This window comes from Meriones unguiculatus, chromosome 7 (genome assembly GCF_030254825.1).
Source record: "Meriones unguiculatus strain TT.TT164.6M chromosome 7, Bangor_MerUng_6.1, whole genome shotgun sequence".
In the NCBI taxonomy this organism is placed as follows: Eukaryota; Metazoa; Chordata; class Mammalia; order Rodentia; family Muridae; genus Meriones; species Meriones unguiculatus.
Window position 1 is genome coordinate 43403093 of NC_083355.1, and position 16331 is coordinate 43419423.

The window sequence follows — 16331 nt, forward strand, 5'->3', positions numbered from 1 at the left end:
ATAGATTACTTTAGACTTTAAAAAGAGAGACTCATATGTTTAGTATATTTAAATATTTCCATAATAAGAATTGAAGGAACGTGGTGTAGAAGAAAGAGCCAGGCAGTGTTGTGAACGTGAGGACTGAGTGTGGAGAGCTGCCGAGCAGGCTGGGTCTGGCCAGACCCAAAGAAAGCTGCTCCTCCTAAGGCTTTCTGACACTGTCTCACTCTTTAAAGGACTTTAAAGGGTTTTTGCGCTTTATTGTTGTTGTTTTTTCCGTCTCCATTTCTATTTTTAAAGTCTGTAAGTTATAATATAACCCTTGATTACTCACTGACTTTTTGTTTCTGGCTTCTGAAAGTTTGGGGCAGAGTGCTGAGTACCGTCACATTTGGTCCCTCGAAATCTCCAATAAGCCAAACATATCAGAACCTGAAGAACCAAAGATTCGTTTTGTTGCTGGTATCCATGGAAACGCTCCAGTTGGAACTGAACTGCTTTTGGCTCTGGCAGAATTTCTTTGCCTGAATTACAAAAAGAACCCAGTTGTTACCCAAGTAAGAGAATAGCTTCTTTTGCCATACAGACAAAGGCTCCAGAATCACTGATATCATGGCATCATTTAAAAGATTTACATTTCTTACTGGATTTTACACAGAAGCACTTTTAGTACATTGTGATATAGAAAAAGGACCATCTTTGTACATACTTACTTTGTACATACTTACATAATATCTTTCTAGTTTATTTCCTTGTTTCTGTTGAGAAACAAAGAAGAAAACACTAAATGTTTGCATTCAGTCCTGTAAGCTGAAGCTCCTTTTAGCCTTACCTAGTCCCAATTACTTATAAATGAGTCACCATATTAAAAAATAAAAAGATATTCTTTTTACCTTTACATGTAGCCTATAAAATCATTGGAATCTTGGTTGCAAGCAATTATATACAAACTGATACAGCTTTATCTCTTTAGCTGTCTGTGGCTGTAGAAAAGAAGTTTGTCCTAGGGGTTAGTCATATATGATTAAGAAGTCTTGTTGTTTGTTGTCTAGGGAAAGGAGGGTAAGAACATTCAGTGTTTAGCACTATCTATATGATTAAGAAGTCTTGTTGTTTGTTGTCTAGGGAAAGGAGGGTAAGAACATTCAGTGTTTAGCACTATCTATATTGAATTTAGGGAAAGTGGGAAGAACTAATGTCTGTTGACTATAAACTGACTGTGTCAAGCACTGTTACCCCGTACTTTATATACACTGTACATTCACTGCTATTCAGCCTGCATCCTTTCAAGGATCTCTGTCACACACATGGAAACTGAATAGAAGTATTTGTTAGTTTACTAAACATCTGAAAGCCAGTAACTAGTCAAACAAGTCTAAACCAACATATAAAGTCTATTTTTCTTATAACCAAAAACAAACAAATACCAAGTGTATCTTGTGCTAAAGTGCATGCCATGATGCTGTAGTAAGCCACCTTTCCCCGAAAGAACCAGGAAAGAACTGGTGTTGATCCGAATCAGAGAGGTTGATGTGCCTAGGTGAGACCAGACTTGATCAAAAATTATCATCTCCACCAAAGCCAAGTCCATTGACAACTTACAGGTTGCAAAAGTGTCTCCCCGACACTTGTTTCTTTTTTCTTAAAATGAGATAGCATCTTTCTTTGTGCCACAGGCATGTCCACAGGTGCATTTCTAAGGTGGGTCTAAGTCCAGTCAAAATGACAGTGAAGATTAAGTATCACACTATTAGAAACAGGTAGGGTCAAGCACTAGGAAAGTATTTCATGTCATATGTGTAGGCGATAATGCCTATGGAGCATGGAGAGGAGAAATTATAGCAAGGCAGATTACCTACCTTGGTTTTTGGGACATGCTGTTTTCAACTTGTCTGAAAAGGCATTGCCATTTTCAGATTTTATCTTCCCACTTGTAATCCAGAAAATAGCCTCACCATTTCTACTAATGCACAAGTTTTCTAAAAGGGCTTTGCAGCAGCAGACATTCTGCAGCTACTCAGCCTCATCGTTCTAATGCACAAAAGTAATTAAACACAAACAAGTGGGCGTGGTTATGGCCCAATAAAAATTTACACAGAAAAGCAGCCAGCAACCTGGATTTTGTGTGTTGGGACTGCTTCTGTATGACCCCTATTCTTTGTTACCAACAGGTAATGAGGAACATTAATTATACAGTATTGTCTCATTTCTTTTAAAATTTATTCAAAGCAAATGAGAATTTTATCTTACATTTTAGTTTCTTTTAGTGTTCTGCTTTTTAAAATAACTATTTAAAATGGACAGTAAAGACTTTGTGTTTGGGGGAAGCACCTGTCAGTTCCACATAGAGCTAATGAACTCTTCATTTCTTTTTTATTTTAGTTGGTTGACAGGACTAGAATTGTGATTGTTCCTTCTCTGAATCCAGATGGGCGAGAGCGAGCACAAGAGAAAGACTGTACCTCAAAGACTGGGCAGACCAATGCCCGTGGCAAAGACCTGGACACAGACTTCACAAGTAGGACTAAACTTTAGGCCACTTAGTGCTTTGGAATGAACCTTTTCTGTGCCTGGCAATTGTTCAGCTCCACTTTATGGATGAGTAATGAGGTACTACTTGTCTAGGCTGTGAGTGTGAAGAACAAATCAATACAGACATCCAGAAAATATTTTGAACATTTTTTTCTTTTACTTTGCAAAAAGTAATTGAATTTTTTGTGTTGTGTTTTGTTTTTGTTTAAAAAACAAAAACAAAAAACAAAAATTTAGGACTGTTGGGCTGTTCCAGCGTATGTAGAGGTAGCAAAGGTCCTCTTTTTCTCTGCTCTTCTGAATATGTATACATACACAGCATATCTGCATGTACTGTGATTGTACTGATGTGCACACGTTATCTCTAACTGTCTACAGCTTGGAGTAACCTCCCTCTCAGAACATCTCATGTAGAGACACAGTTAATTCAGTTTGGATTGGGGTTGGGTTTTTTGTTTGTTTGTTTGTTTGTTTGTTTTTGTTTTTCTAGACAGGGTTTTTCTCTCTGTAGCTGGCTGTCCTGGAACTCACTCTGTAGACCAGGCCAGTCTTGAACTCAAGAGATCCACCCGCTTCTGCCTCCAGAGTGCTAGTTCTAAAGGCATGTACCACTTACAACCTGGCCACCCACAAAGTTTTATAAGCCAGTTTTGTGACAGAATTCAAACAGAGTATTTCTTTATACTTTCACTAATATTTAAAACTTGATATTTTATATTTAACTTTTGTGTTTTTTAGGTAATGCCTCCCAACCTGAGACCAAAGCCATCATTGAAAACTTGATTCAAAAACAGGACTTTAGCCTTTCCATTGCTTTAGATGGTGGTTCCGTGCTGGTCACATATCCATATGACAAGCCAGTTCAGACAGGTATGCTGAGTACCAGTTCTCAACGTGTAGTAGTTAAGCCTGATAGGACATTCCAAGTCACTGAGCATTTGATTTGCTCTATGCTCAAATAATGAACCTTAGAAAATGTCCCTACTATACTTGAAGAATTCAGGCAGGTGGGAAAGGGAAGACCCGATGAAGACCAAGCTGTATTTAATCACAGTATCTGGTCACCTCTGTTCAGTACTGTCTGCGCTCAGGCTTTGAGAACTCAGTATTAGAATCCCAGCACTTGGAGGCAGAGGCAGGCAGACCTCTGTGAGTTCAAGAAACCCTGTCTTGAAAAACCAAAAAAAAAATAAAGAGAGAGAGAGAGAGAGAAATTAGTGTTTATAGATTTTGAGATTTGTGTACTATAAACACAAAACTGAGTAAAGCACAGTGCCAGTGCTCATAGGAACAGTCTCCCCACTGCCTCCCACACTTGGCACTGTACTAGAAGTAGGTTGTGCCTTGTGGTAAGGTAAACAGTTGCTTGTTGAATCTACCGCAGGTCCTAGCAGGTGCAGACAGTTTGCGTTGTTTTCAGTGCAGCTTACAAGGGATATTGATATTAGGTCCCAGTTGTCCATAACTGAGGTACAATAAAACCAAAAGATTGTATATATACTAGCCTGTTGTGTAAATTCACCATTAGAATTTTTTTTAATGTAAGGGTGTTTGCTCCTAAGTATGATTGTCTTGGACTAAACAAAACCACGCTGTTGTTTATGGTAACTCCTCAGTAAACTTACTAGGAGTGGAAGAGGACTCCAGTCCACGATACTGAACTTGAACAAAAGTCTTTTCAATTTCTCCACTGACTTTCAAATTTTTCTTCTTGGTAGTGGAAAACAAAGAAACTTTAAAGCATCTGGCATCTCTTTATGCAAACAACCATCCATCGATGCACATGGGCCAGCCCAGTTGCCCAAATAAGTCAGGTAGGCCCTTCCCCTACCCTGTGTTACCCATTTTGGTTGGTTGCTTTTGGTCTTGTTGATCCTACATCTCCCAATGGTTTTTATAGATGAGAACATTCCAGGAGGAGTGATGCGTGGAGCAGAATGGCACAGTCACCTGGGCAGCATGAAGGTATGATCTAGAGAACACGGTTAGAATGGGCTTAGGAATGGTGGTCATTGAATGAAAAAGCAGGAACTTTCAAGACAGGAATGTGATTGACATTTACCTGTGACTTCCTTGACATGCTTAGCTCTTAAATTAACCTGACAGTAATCTTCCATTTTAAACATTCTAAAGTGTATAATTTAGTAACATTAACTATACTTACCGTCTTATACAACCACCTCCAAGTTTACTTCCAATTTTTTCTATTACTTCAGACTGCGTTTGTACCCGTCAAACAGTGAGTGACTCCCTGTTGTCTCTTCCCACAGCCCCTGGTAACCTGACTTCAGTCTCTAGGAATTTGCCCTAAGTATCTCCTAAGTGGATTTACATGCTAGTCCTTTTGTATCTAACTTCTTATATTAACATACTTTTTTGTAGTTTATTCATTTTATAGCACATATCACATGCTCTTAGAACAAAATATTATTCTGTCATAGCATATTTTATTTATCAAGTTATGTGTTGACAGGCATGGGTAGATAGTACCTTGAAGCCTGAGTTTTTACTTTGGGTGGAAACTGGGAGTGGCTTTGCTGGATATTGGGTCTGGGTCGTTCGTTTGTTTGTTTGTTTTGGTTTTGTTTTCAAGATAGTGTTTCTCTTCATAGACCAACCTGGCCTGGAATTCTCAGAAATCCGCCTGCCTCTGCCTCCCAAGTGTGCTACCACCACCCAGCTTACTAGATATTGTTTGTTTGTTTGAGACAGGGTTTCTCTGTGTAGCCTTGTCTGTCCTGGGCACACTTTGTAGATCAGAGAGATCCTCCTACCTCTGCCTCCCTGAGTGCTGGGATTACACGCGTGCACCACGGTGCCCAGCTTGATTTTACATTTTTCACTGGGGCCTGGAGGAATGAGTTGGTGGTTAAGAGCACTTCTCCAAAGGACCCAGCTTCGATTCCTGCTACCCGTATGGTGGCCATCTGTAACACCAGTTCTAGGGGGCCCAATGCCTTCTTTAGGCCTCATTGGATACTGCACACGTGCACACATGCACAGACATACATGCAGGCAAAACAGTACCCATACACAATTAATTGGGTTATTAGTTTTCTGTATATTCTACATATTAAATCCTTATCATGTACACGACTTGCAGATAATTTCAACTACCATCCCCTCAGCTGCCATTTTAACTTTAAAAACAATTACATTGATTGGGGGTGGAAGTGAGCACGTGTCACTTGTGGAAGGGAGAGGACAGCGTGTGGGGTTCGTGCCCTCCCCCCATGTGAGCCCCGGGATGTGGTTCAGGTTGTCAGTCTTGGTGACAGCCATGTTTACTCTGGCCCTTTTGTACTTTCTTGATCATGCCTTTTCACAGGCAAAGTTTTATTTTAAATTGATTTCCAATTTATCTTATTTTTTTTTCTTTCTCATGAAAAAAAAAAAAGGGTTTGTTGTAAGGGTTTTATGGCTTTAGCTCCTGACACAGTTTAGGTTCATTCTGTATATGGTGAGAGGCAGGAGCTCAGTCCATGGGAGGGTGGAGATCTAGTTCTCTTTTTGTCAAAACTGCGAGTCTTTCCTCATTCAATGATCTTGGTGTCTATTCAAAAAGCATTTGAACTCAGAAGTATAGGTTAATATCCAGACTTTGTTTCACACACAGATCTACAGTCTGTCCTTTTGCTGTTAACGCTGTTTTGTTATAGCTTTGTAATAATTTTCAAAACCAGGATTTATAAATCTTCTTACTTTGTTCGTCTTAAGGATTGTTTAGGGTATTTAAGGGTCCTTGCAGTTGCAGCTGAACTTGAAATTGCTTTTCTTTTTCTGCATATAAAAGGCTGTTTGGATTTACTTAGTGGTTGTGTTGGATCTATAGCTCTTCTTTCTGACAGCACTTAGCTGGTTTGTTTGTGCACTAACAATTAGACAGTGGTTAACTGGTCACAGAAAACCACAGAAAAATATAACAGAAAAATGTGTAACAGAAAAATTGACTCTATTCCCTTATTTTTAAAGAATTTACTCTGTGGAGTCCTGAACGGCCAGTTCATCAGTTAAGAACACTGGGTCAGTTCTCCAAACTCACATGTTGGCAACATGCTGGCTCACAGCTGCCTGCAATTTCAAACTAGGCGGTCAGATGCCTGCTGACCTTTCTGGGCACTCCACATATGTGGTGCACATAGGTACATGCATGTAGTAGTGGCACGGATACCTTGGCAATAACTAACAGCTCTCTAATTGGACATAAGACCAGTTCATCAAGAGGGAAACCATGCCTAGCACTAAAAACCTAGCTAACTACTTAGGGCTAGTGAAAACACCAATCCTGGAAGAAAATCTACAACTCCGCTTTACTGAACCGGCATAATCCCTAACTAACTACATTTAAGTATTTATCCTGATAACCACATCCCTTATCAAGGAAACCTCTCTTTGCAACAGAGGGAAACCATTACAGAAACCACAACCAATCAAAATGCAGAGCTGCAGAGCCCAGTCCCAGTCTAGATAAATAAATCCAGCACTCACAGGCTCAGAGGACATTTCAGAAGACAGAGCAAGATTATAAGAACCAGAGAGGATCAAGGAGTTTGCTATGCAATTGTGTCTCCTTGTGATGTTAGAAGCTGAACCATAAAAATATCACCAACATTTCTGCCTAAACATGAGCTGAACAAGGGCAACTGCAATAGACCTGCCAAAGTGAATGGGGAAAACCACAGGCCTCAACTCTACAGGCAACTCAGAAATGCTTACAGTTGGAGAAATAGTATTCCGCAAGGACAACACACCAATTGGTTATAGATGGCCCTGGAAACACACATAATAGTTATAGACTGAGCAGGTTATATTTAGAAATCTGTATGCATATACATATATGTATATATAATATGGGTAACAACAATCAATGAAAAAAGGGGCTATGGATTTGAAAGAGAGGAAGGAGGGGTGTAAGGAAGGGTTTGAAGAGAAAGAGAAGGAAGAAATTATATAACTACATTATAATCTCAAAAATAAGGGAAAAGTTGTAACAGAAAGAGATGAAGTTTCATGACAATATGAGAACGTTAGTTTCAGGTACATGTGACAAAGAACAAGCTGAGGGGAAGATGGCAAGTGAAGCTTGGACTCCTCTGCACAGGTGGCTCCTGTGCTTGAGTGCTCTGCTGTGGCAGTTGTCATCGTCACAGCAGGTGCTTGTCTTCCACCTCCAGCGCTGTGGGAGCAATTGCCATGTGAACCCACTGGAGCATACACAGTGGACATCACTGTGCTTACAGGCACTGCCACCTCACAAGGGACAACACAGAGTCACTGTCCTCAAGGCTTGCGCTCGAGGGGCTGCCCTGTTGGTGACCCATTATTATACACAATGACTTATTTGTGTTTGTCATAAGATGTATCACCAATGCTGCTTATATCACCCAATTTCTTTTTTTTGTTTGTTTGTTTTGCATGTTTGTAGTGTTCACATGTACTGATTTGCTTCTGGACTTTATCTTTCAGGATTACAGTGTCACCTATGGCCATTGCCCAGAAATCACAGTGTACACTAGCTGCTGCTATTTTCCAAGTGCAGCTCAACTCCCCGCCCTGTGGGCGGAGAATAAGAGGTCTCTCCTCAGCATGTTGGTGGAGGTGAGCTGGTTTTCAGTTGTTTGTTTCTCCCTGATACTGAGGATCAAACTCAGAGCCTCATACATTCTAGGCTTCATCACGGGAGTGTATTTTAATGAAAACTTTTATCAAAATATTATTATTTTTAATGTATATAGAGAAGATTTTGGTTTTTTTAAGTGTGTGTGTGTATGTATGTGTGTGAAAGGGTGTGTGTATGTATGCTGTTCACACATGGGCCATAATATACATGTGTACATGTTCATCTTTTTGTTGCCAAAACAGAGGCCATAGATGCCATGGATTTACATTTCTTGAATCTGCTGTAATTAGGAGCTTCATGTTCTTCAAGTTGAAGGTCAAGCAGTGACAGTCAGTGTACCTTGGAAGGAGTTCATTCAAGGCATTTGAAGACTGGCTTCTAGTGCTTTAAGCTTTCATTGTGTCGGAGTCTTTTCTTTGGGTCTGAAGCACTGACTGATTAACAAATGCGGTCAGGGTCAGTGGGGACAGGGTCATGTGTGGTTTGATTTGGCTTTTACAGTACTGGGAACCCTTTACATGCTCATTAAGCACTCTACCAGTGAGCTGTAATACACCCATCAAACGCTTACTTTTTGGTTTTTTTGACATGGGTTTTTGTTTTTTTGTTGTTGTTTATCTGATAACAGTGGCCTTGAACTCTGTGTTCTGCATCTGGTTCCTACGTGAGTAGGATTATAGAATGTGCCTTACTTATAACTACAAGGATTTTGTTATTATTGTTTATTGTAGGGTGTGTGTGTGTGTGTGAGTGAGTGTGTGAGTGAGCAGGCAGTGTGTTTGATTGATTGTGATCAATCCTCAAGCTGTTGCCTCTAAAATCTGCTGACACTGTGAAAACATAAATTATGTTAATATTTTTTCAGGTCCACAAAGGAGTCCATGGGTTGGTTAAAGACAAGACTGGTAAACCAATCTCTAAAGCAGTCATTGTACTCAATGAAGGAATAAAAGTGCACACAAAGGAGGGCGGTTATTTCCATGTGCTTTTAGCTCCTGGAGTCCATAACATCAACGCGATTGCTGATGGATACCAGCAACAACATTCACAGGTAGGGAATTCAAGAAGGATTATATAAGTGCTTATTGTTAATGACACGTCTTATTTTGAAACTCCTGTTAAGTGTGAAAGGAATAAAGAAGTAAAAAGTATGCCCAGCTCTTGATTACAGCATCTATTATCTTTTTGTTGCCCAAGGTATTTTTCTATCCCCAACAAGAGAATAACTTGAATAGCATTTTGTACACATTACCTTCCTGGTTTGCTTTAGAGGCCCAAAGCATTTAGTGACGTGAGGCTGCAAGCTACCATGAGTAGCTTGTAAATTTTTAATTTTCATCTTTGATGTGTAGGGATGTTTGCTTGCATATATGTCTCTGCACCATGCACATGCAGGGCCAGCAGAGGCCAAAGGGTTTAGATTCCTAGATCCCCCAAAACCGGAGTTAGAGATAGTGGTGAGCCCCACATGGGTGCTGGGAAAATAACCCTGGTCCTCTGGAGGAGCAGCCAGTGCTCTCCGTGGCACAGCCATGTCTCCATGCCCTGTAAGTGACTTTTTTATGATCCTTACACTTTACTTTTCTAGGTCTTTGTGCATCACGATGCAGCCAGCTCTGTGCTAATCGTCTTTGATACAGATAACCGGATATTTGGTTTACCGAGGGAACTCGTGGTAACTGTGTCAGGTAAAGATTGTTAGGCTTTCATACTTGAAGTGAAAACCAGTTCTGCTGTTAGGCTTTGAGAGTGGCTAGCCCCACAAATAGCTCCAGCCAGTTGCTTTCCCTGGAATCTACTTCTCTAAACTTGATTTCCCAGCTATTGTTCTGTACGTTCTCCTGTTTTGCCCCTAACTTTTTCAGGTTCATACTCAAATTTACCTCTACTGAGAGGCCTTCTCTCATTACTCTAGCTAGCACAATAGCCATTTTCCACCATAATAGTCATCACTGATACCATATCTATCTGTCTACATTTAATGTCCCCCACCAAAACAGAACTCCAGGCAACAGAGAGTTGATCATCATGATCCCCAGATCCTAGAGCCATAGTTGGCACAGGTGGATCTTACTGGCTATTTTTGAACAAGCACATGTCACTTTACATCAAGATCACACTGGTTGCTTGAACTTATGTTTGTTTTATCAAGGTCCAGGAAAGAGGAAATGCCCCCCCTCCCGAGTTAATTTGTGCCATTGTTTGAATTACTGTAAGGTTAAGTGGAAAAATATGTGGAAAAAGCAGTGTTCCACTGTACTGCATCTGCTGACACAATGATCTTCCATTCATTTCTAAACGCAACTTGTATTTAAAGCAAAAACCCAAGAACTATTGCAAGCATGGGGGTCTCAGGTGTAAGTGTCATCTTGGGAACGTGGTGAGGTCTCAGAGCCTCTTGAGGGGTGCTTAGTGTTCTCATTTGAACCTGGAAAATTACAGAGAACTTGGTGGTTAAAGGCATGGAAGCCAGGATTCAGCCATGGTTTAAGTGTAGCTTTACCAGCCATTAGCTCTTATGAACTCAATTTTTATTTTACGACTGTTATTTCTGTTGTTGTTGTTGCTAAAGCTATTGTTTCAGTAACCTTGTGTACAAATTTAAAATAAAAATGAGCTTAAGACAATAGAATAAATGCAAGTTAGAGGCCAGTCAGGTCTATATTTTGAGTCTTCGGCTAGCTTGATATGCAGAAAGACCCAGTCTGAATGAATGAATGAATGAATGAATGAATGAATGAATGAATGAATGGATGAATGGATGAACGAACGAACTAATGAACAAACACATGCTGGCAAGATGACTTAGCAGGTCGAAGATCTTGCTATACAAGGCTGATGACCTGAGAGTCTCAGCCTAGCCTGAGATACAGTGAAACCCAGTCTAAATAAATAATAAACAAATAAATAAACGAATGAATGGAATGCTGGCAAGGTGACTTAGGGGTATCTTTCGCAAGCCTGATGACCTGAGTTCAATCCCTGAAGCCCACAGTGGAAAGAGAGACCCAGCGCTTACCAGTTGTCCTCTTACCTCCACGTGTGTGTGTATGCACACAATATAAATAAACAAAATGTAACTTAAACATCTTCAAGTTAAAAGAAAGGAAGATGAAGAAAGAAATAACAATCTGGGTTGCTGGGAGAGCAGCCCACTGATAGAGAGCTTGCCCTAGGAATAATTCCCAGCACAGGAAAAAGAGAAAGAAAGAAAAAAGAGCTTGGAAAGTAACAGTGGAGTACTGAAGATTGTCTTCGGATGGTAGAGTGTAAAGGTGTTGGGCTCTGAGTCTGGCTGCTTCGTTTAGCGGTGTCTGCCAGCGTGTGTGTAGTAAGTGTGCTGCTTCTAGGATGACAGGGTGGGTTTGTTGAGATGCTAGAGGTTGGGTCCTGGGTCCCCTGCCTGCCAGGCAAGCAGTCTACCTTACAAGACCATCTCCAGATAAGCAAACTGTTCTCAATTGCATGAAATTAAAAGAAATGACGTATTATTACAAGTGCATATTATTACATATTATTATAAGAGATAGTTGCTTGCTAACACCATGTGGTCTTCTCGGACAGGTGCCACCATGTCAGCACTGGTCCTAACAGCTTGCATTATTTGGTGCATCTGCTCCATCAAGTCCAACAGACACAAAGATGGCTTCCATCGGCTCCGGCAGCATCATGATGAGTATGAAGATGAAATTCGTTTGATGTCAACTGGCTCCAAGAAGTCTCTCCTAAGCCATGAGTTCCAGGATGAAACGGACACAGAGGAGGAAACATTATATTCTAGCAAACATTGAAGAGCATGTTTTGTGTATCTCCTTGCATAAGCACCAGGCAAAAAGACTGCTCCTCTTGGGAGCCACTGCAGTGAGAAGAGAGATCCCTTCCTCCTTCAAAGAGCTTTGGGAATTTAACCTGCTAAATTCATATTCTGAATCCCACGGGCAGTTCTGAACTTCCCTTCCTTAAAGTACTCTTAACCTTTTCTTTAAAAAGATCTGGTTTCTACTTATGCAGCAGAAGATGGACAGCCGCTTGGTTTTCCTTTTTAATGTAAGATAAGCTGTTCAGAGTTTATAGTAACAGTATAAAGCCAGCTAGTAGATGTTGTATTTTGCACATCGGGTATATACTAGTGGCTTCAATTTTGTTCTCTTTATTTTAAAGGCCAAAAAGAATCCAGAAACATTAAGGCAGGGACACCAGTCAGACTCTGACATAAAGCTTTAAAAACTCAAGATTTTTCTCCATCTACTGAGGAGTTCTCTTCTCCAGTTAGCAGATAGCTGGGGTTTCTCTTATTCAGGTTTAATGGAGGCTGGATAATTCTTACACATATATGACATTAGGAAATGGAATAAATGGGCTTCCGTATTTGTCTTTCTACCTGTTTCCAAGCTGGATCAGAACTGGTGGGCTGTGCTTTAAGCAGGATTTTACTACCTCTCTTGTAAGGTTTAGCAAAGTTCTAAATACCCTCATCCTAAAGGAGAACTCACTGGCTTTGCTGCGGAGGCACCAGATGCCCGGTGAGTAGAGGTGAGAGGGAGACGGTGCAGAAGCAAGGACGTTGCTGTCTTTCCTTGGGGACACGCACAGGTGCTGCTGCTTTCTCTGTGAAGCGCTCACTCTAGGAATGCCTGCTCATGTTTCCTGAAGCTCAGCCTTTTCCCTGTTGTACACCTATGCTTTCCATACCATCTCGCACCAAAAGGTTCTCAATTCTACTGATGGAAATGTCTAGAAATGGAAGAAACCTACTTGTGCATTCTAATACATTTGGATTCAAAGTGTCTACACTTGATGCTCCAGCCCCAGCCTTCACCTGTGATGGTGTACTGCTATGGAATGGTGTGGCCTCTGCATACAGGCCTCTGCAAGTGATTTGGTTCTTGTCCTGATGATTCCCTTGATGGTCTCTTTTTTTTTTTTTTTTATCAAGCAATTATGTTAAAATTTTCAGTTCAGAGCTTTTAAATATGGCTCTCTCCATTTAAAAAGTCAACTGAAGACTGCCATGTGATAGAGCATTGGGGTGAAGGGATCCTCTTCACTGCCAGCCATGCAGAGACCTAAAAGATTTGCATTTTCTTGTGTCTGCATTAATGCTATTCAGTGGAATGATGCTTTTTGTAAGTGTGAGTCTTATCAATGACGTAATAGTTTAATATCTTTGAATGTGTTAATGGCCAAGTTGCTGCTGAACTTGTACTAAATCAGGGGATCAAAAAACTAGCTCTTACCTTTCCAAACTGTATTCATAGCATTAATGTATCAGTTACCCCCAAAGCCTCGCTCATCGAGGTCACTTGGCCACACTTTGTGAAGTGCATGAAAGTGGCTGTATGAAGTCGAGATCTCGGGTAGTGGAAGGGAATAATGAGATGGTGACATGTATGGTCAGTTAGATGGCTCAGGTCCAGCCATTCTGGAGTCAGTACTGGCATCAGCCTATCTGAATCCTTGTTCTGCCACATGAACAGAACGTTCATGGAAGTTAATGCTAATGAAGGGCACATGATTCCACTTCTTCTAATAACTCTTTGTGTTTTTCTAAATGATGTGTATTGATTGCACTTTTCAGCTTTATTTTTAAAAGTGCCAACTCAGAAAACCAACAAGGGGCCTGTGGCTGAGCCCTGCTTGGGACATTACAACTAGAAACCAAGTTCATGTGACAGTCTTTATTTTACTAAAGGACACTTTCCACTTGTTCTCTGGAATTCAGTGCGTCTTTTGCAGTACATCTCAGCAGTCACAGGCCACGCCTTCTTAAGTATGTATAGAACTTTTTTAGAGATGAATATACACAGTAGCTCTCCTAGTCATTTTTTTTCCTGAAATTCAACCCAAATTCTGCTCTAAGTTTCAAGTTGTTAATGAACTTGTAATACATTGAGCTGGAAAACCAGGCCTCCCCCTCCTCTGTTACCTATGAACATGAATGTAGATCCATGACTACTAAGACTGTGCTCTTAGCCTTGCCTTCTTTTATCCGTGGAGCCAATCTAATCTCAGACTGCTTTGGCAGCAGAAGGCACTAAAGCCATATGGGATGGGGGATGCACTTCCTCAGTGCTTCTCCCAGAGACTTTCCATTCCTTTAGTGTCATGGACCTAGTGTCGCAGTATTAGGAAACCTGCCCCAGTCTGAGATGTGCCTTTCCTTTGTCCTGGTGATGAGTTTATAAGCCGCCTTCCCTCCCTGCTCCTTAGCAGAAGCAACATGGTGGATAGGTAATGTTCACAGCATCTGCCTGTGCTGATAAAGTTTGGGAAGACGTCTCGAGAGTAGCTACACCAGATTTGGTGCAGCAGCGGAACTCTGGATGGTGATGGGATCTGATACAGTGGAGAACACTCGCCATTCTCACTGAAGGGATTGGTTTGGGGACTCTTAGCTTCAAGGAAGGAAACATTGTATTTTTGGCTCAGTGTGCTTGACTAGTTAATCTTTGGCAATCTCATGTGAATGAGATTTGCTGAATTAGTGAATATTGAATTTGAAACTGATCATGAGTGGAAAAGAAGAGGGTAGTGTTTATGCCTGAGCTTGCTGTGCTTCTGAGCTAGCACCAGATCACCAGTAGCCACAACGCGCTACTCCATGTATTTCCACTTTTTCCAGCATTCAATAGGCTCATTGTCTTGCCAGACTCACGCGTGTGCCAGGTTTTGTCCCTGCTCTCTCAGAAGCTTCTTGGCTATGAGTATGTCATGTCTCTGGTGGGATTATTTTATTGTAGCGCCCAGCATTTTCCCCCAAATTTTCCTTTATTATTACTAAAGTTCTACTAATGGTTAAATATTCAATGATCTTTCTGCCTAGCAACTTGTTGCTAACTTTAGGTTTCTGATTTATTTTAATTATAGCAGTTCTGGGGGGGTGATTACGGCCTTTGATTAATGTCAATTGAATTTAGATTTCTAGTTCTTGAAGAAAACCCTCCCACTTCTCCTTTATATTTGGCAAAATGTTTATTAATGGTTCCACTTGACTCTCAGAGTATTATCCTGGTTGATTTTGAAATTTGAAAGTAGGTTACCATTTTGAGACAATTGGATAGAAATTATGTAAATATAGACAATTACGATGTTTATAAATGGCAAGGTATGAATGTGCTAGCTACATTCTATGCTGCAGAGTTTTGGAGGTGTATGACATGGTTTTTTTTTGGTTTTTTGTTTCTTTTCTGTTCTTTTAACCTCTTTCTTTTTTAAAAATCAGAATACTTCCCCAGATCCAAAACAATTCATAGCTATCTATATGACATGCCCATCACCTATTCATCTTAAGTGTTTCAGTCTTTTGTTTTATTTCATGCACTGTGCCTTCAAAATGAAAATTTTAAAAGGGACTTTAAAAAATTGAATAGTAGTTTTAAAAAGTTAATCTGTGTAATTTATGTGAAATCTAACTGTAATGAGGTCCTTTGTTTTTTTATATGTAAACAGATCTACTAATCCTGTATAAAAGTTATTTTATGATGTTTGTCTTTGTGTGTTGTCTCATAATCTTTATTCAAAACCAGTAGACCAAAGAAAGTTACTGCTCTAATTTTGAAAGTTTTAAGTCTAACTTGAGTAGACCATAGTAGCAGAGTCAGACCAGAGGAGCCACCCATCGTTATGAATTGACTAGCAGAAGGTTCTGTTCCCAAAGTGGACATAGCAGCCACAATTGTGTAGCACATCCAGAATGGCGTGTCCAGCCACTGCACAGAAGCAACACAGGCCTTGACACTGTGCCCACTTCACGGCCATCCTGTGTGCTTCCTCTAGGAGCAGGAAAGCCTGAAGGGCTAATATACCCGTGTTAAACTTGTTTGTTAAAGTTAGGGTCCTTGTTCAGGTTAAGCTCAGTTAGAATGACCTGTCCTGGCATGTCAGGCACGGTGATGAATTCTGTGTCCCCTTTAGTAAGTCTTTTCAATGTTGCTGCTCTAACAGGGACTGGGAAAGTGGAGCTATGAAGAAACATGGGAACTCATAGTCCAGACTAGAGGAGCAGAAATGGCAATAGGCTGTGCTTACGCAGTGTTTAGCATCTCTCAAAAGCCTCCTGGGGAAGTTCTGACAGGTCTCAGTCTGGCCTAGTCTTTGATTAATGTCATTTGCAACGTGAGCTTGAATTGCAGGAATCTCAGAGCAGGCTCAGAGTCTTGGATTCATATCTGTTAAGGAACAGTCTTAGAATGATATT

General features: G+C 40.6%; 1 protein-coding gene across 1 annotated transcript in view; it reads left to right on the forward strand.

The window, feature by feature from the left end:
• Positions 1-15620, forward strand: part of Cpd (carboxypeptidase D) — a 72778-nt gene extending 57158 nt beyond the window's left edge. Inside the window, exons 13-21 of the mRNA XM_021654872.2 lie at positions 344-539; positions 2365-2500; positions 3253-3384; positions 4233-4328; positions 4415-4479; positions 7981-8112; positions 9000-9185; positions 9723-9822; positions 11699-15620. Of these exons, the coding sequence (XP_021510547.1) occupies positions 344-539; positions 2365-2500; positions 3253-3384; positions 4233-4328; positions 4415-4479; positions 7981-8112; positions 9000-9185; positions 9723-9822; positions 11699-11925 (1270 nt within the window). The 3' untranslated portion in view covers positions 11926-15620. The remainder of the gene's footprint in view (positions 1-343; positions 540-2364; positions 2501-3252; positions 3385-4232; positions 4329-4414; positions 4480-7980; positions 8113-8999; positions 9186-9722; positions 9823-11698) is intronic.
• The last annotated feature ends 711 nt before the right edge of the window (positions 15621-16331 follow it).